Here is a 1913-nt window from a genome sequence, read left to right as displayed (position 1 = left end):
TCCTTCATTGTTGTTTCGATGCAGTACCACTCGAATCTCTTAGGAGAGGTTTGTGAGAGTCCCTCTCTTTGCATTGTGCTGTGATGTATGTAGTGAGGAGGGGAGTACAGTGACTCCTAGGAGTCTTTGTCATGAGTCAGTATCAGGGATAGCCATGGGGCAGGCGGGGGGGGGGCACACAGAGCCATGCTCGGTTTTGGGGTTTTCGCTGAGGACGACGTGAAGCTCTTGGGAGGAAACTGGGGCCTGTTTGCTCAAACTCAAACGGCCCTATTTCCCCACACGTTGCACTATGCTTGACCGCATGTGTCTCGGATCAAATGTAGTGCACTACGCAGAAAAATAGGGTGTCATTTGACACTTCGCCCCAAAGTCGATTTTCTATCTTGACACCACACAGGAGGAAATAAGTTCAAAGTTCAGAGTTCAGGTTCGGTACCCCACCGCTACCCCCTTTCCCCAGAGAGTTGTCTTCAGAGCTTTGTTTTGGTAGTGTTGTACGTGTAACACAGTCTACTGATCCCCCGTGTCTGTTTGAGTCTGTGGGCTAGACCGCTAGTCCAGGAGCGCCAGCTAGCTAGCTAGCTAGCGAGCTCACTGAGGGACCGCAAAATCTGTCTGTCCGTCCCTCTGTCCTTCTCTCAGAGTTGGAGTCTTTAACACTGTCTGTGAGGGGAGCTTATCTCCCCCTCCTCTCCCTCCTGTCCTTCTCCCCCACCCCCCCCCCTCCCCCCTCCCCCCTCCCTCCCCTCAGGTCCGTTTGCTCCCATCTCGGGGAGGCGGCCCAGTTCTGGTCCGCTCTACGGCCTGTCAGGACACCTCGATGATCTCCATGCTCCCGGAGAAGCTGGACTGCTTCCCGATCTTCCCCAGCTCCTCCCGGGACCGCGTCTCGGAGATGCCCTCCTCGAACTCCATCTGGCAGCTGCGCCGTTTGAACTGCTTGTCCGACTGTCCGGGCCCGCTGCCGTTAGCGACGGCAACGCCGTTGGTCGTCGAGGAGTCTCTGCTGTGCTCCCTCGGCGTCTGCGGCGCCGACGCTTTCTCCCGCGGCGCTTTCTCCCGTAGCCGCACGCCTTCGCTGCACCCGAACGCCACGTACGCCGAGCTGCTCCCGAACCTCACCGACGGGCCTCCTCCTCCTCCTCCTCCTCCTAACTCCATCCCTCCTTCCCCCACCACGTTCGCCCCAAAGTACCAGGGGGCGTCCGTGGTGGGTGTGACGGGGGTGGTCGCCTGGACGGTGTCTCTGTGCTTGGTCCACATGGCCCCCGAGCCCAGCGAGGGCAGCGAGGGCAGGGAGAGGAGCAGGGAGCCCTTCACCGTCTCGTCCAGGCTGGGGCTCTTGTGGACGGGCAGGGAGCGGCCCAGGGTCAGGCTCAGGGACTGGGGGTGGGAGTGGACCGGGGAGCTGCCTGCACTGGACCCGGCGCCGGAACCAGACCCGTGCTTCACTTTCCTCCTGGGTCGGGAGGAGGAGGAGGACGAACCGCCGGAGCGAACGACCCCCCCCTCCCCTCCTCCTACACCCAGACCGCCGATGCTCCCTCCGCACCCCGGGGAGGGGAAGGGGGACTCGGCTGAGCCGGGGCTGTCTGGAACGGGGGAGAACTGGGGTACCACAGCGTTGGCGGTGCCCGCCTCGGGGCTGTCCAGCTTAAACAGTTTGGGCACGTCCTCGGAGTGGGTGGGGGCCAGGAGGCGGGGGGAGTTGGCGCTGCTGGGCGTGTAGACAGACTTGATGTCCAGGGAGAAGGAGCGCTTCAGACGGTTGGTGTCCATGATCCTCTCCGCTGAGAGGTGGAGGCCGTTGAAACCCTGCTGGAGTGAGGTGGGAGAGGGAAGCTTAGGGTCCGGAGAGGTCTGGCGCTCCGAGGACGAGTGGCCATGGTGACCGTTGACCTCCGAACCCT

At 62.0% G+C, this 1913-nt stretch overlaps 1 protein-coding gene across 1 annotated transcript in view; it reads right to left on the bottom strand.

Moving 5' to 3' along the window:
• Window positions 1–810: 810 nt before the first annotated feature.
• dusp8a (dual specificity phosphatase 8a) overlaps window positions 811–1913 on the bottom strand; it is a gene marked incomplete at both ends in the record, with an annotated part of 38158 nt that continues 37055 nt past the window's right edge. The window contains one exon of the mRNA XM_080545059.1: window positions 811–1913. This exon is cut by the window's right edge and continues 137 nt beyond it. Coding sequence (XP_080401185.1) covers window positions 811–1913 — 1103 coding nt within the window.

The sequence above is a fragment of the Nansenia antarctica genome (genome assembly GCF_963989245.1).
Source record: "Nansenia antarctica genome assembly, chromosome: 14".
NCBI classification, from domain to species: domain Eukaryota; kingdom Metazoa; phylum Chordata; class Actinopteri; order Argentiniformes; family Microstomatidae; genus Nansenia; species Nansenia antarctica.
Note: the sequence above shows the minus strand (reverse complement) of the source record. Positions and strands in the feature narration are given on the sequence as shown.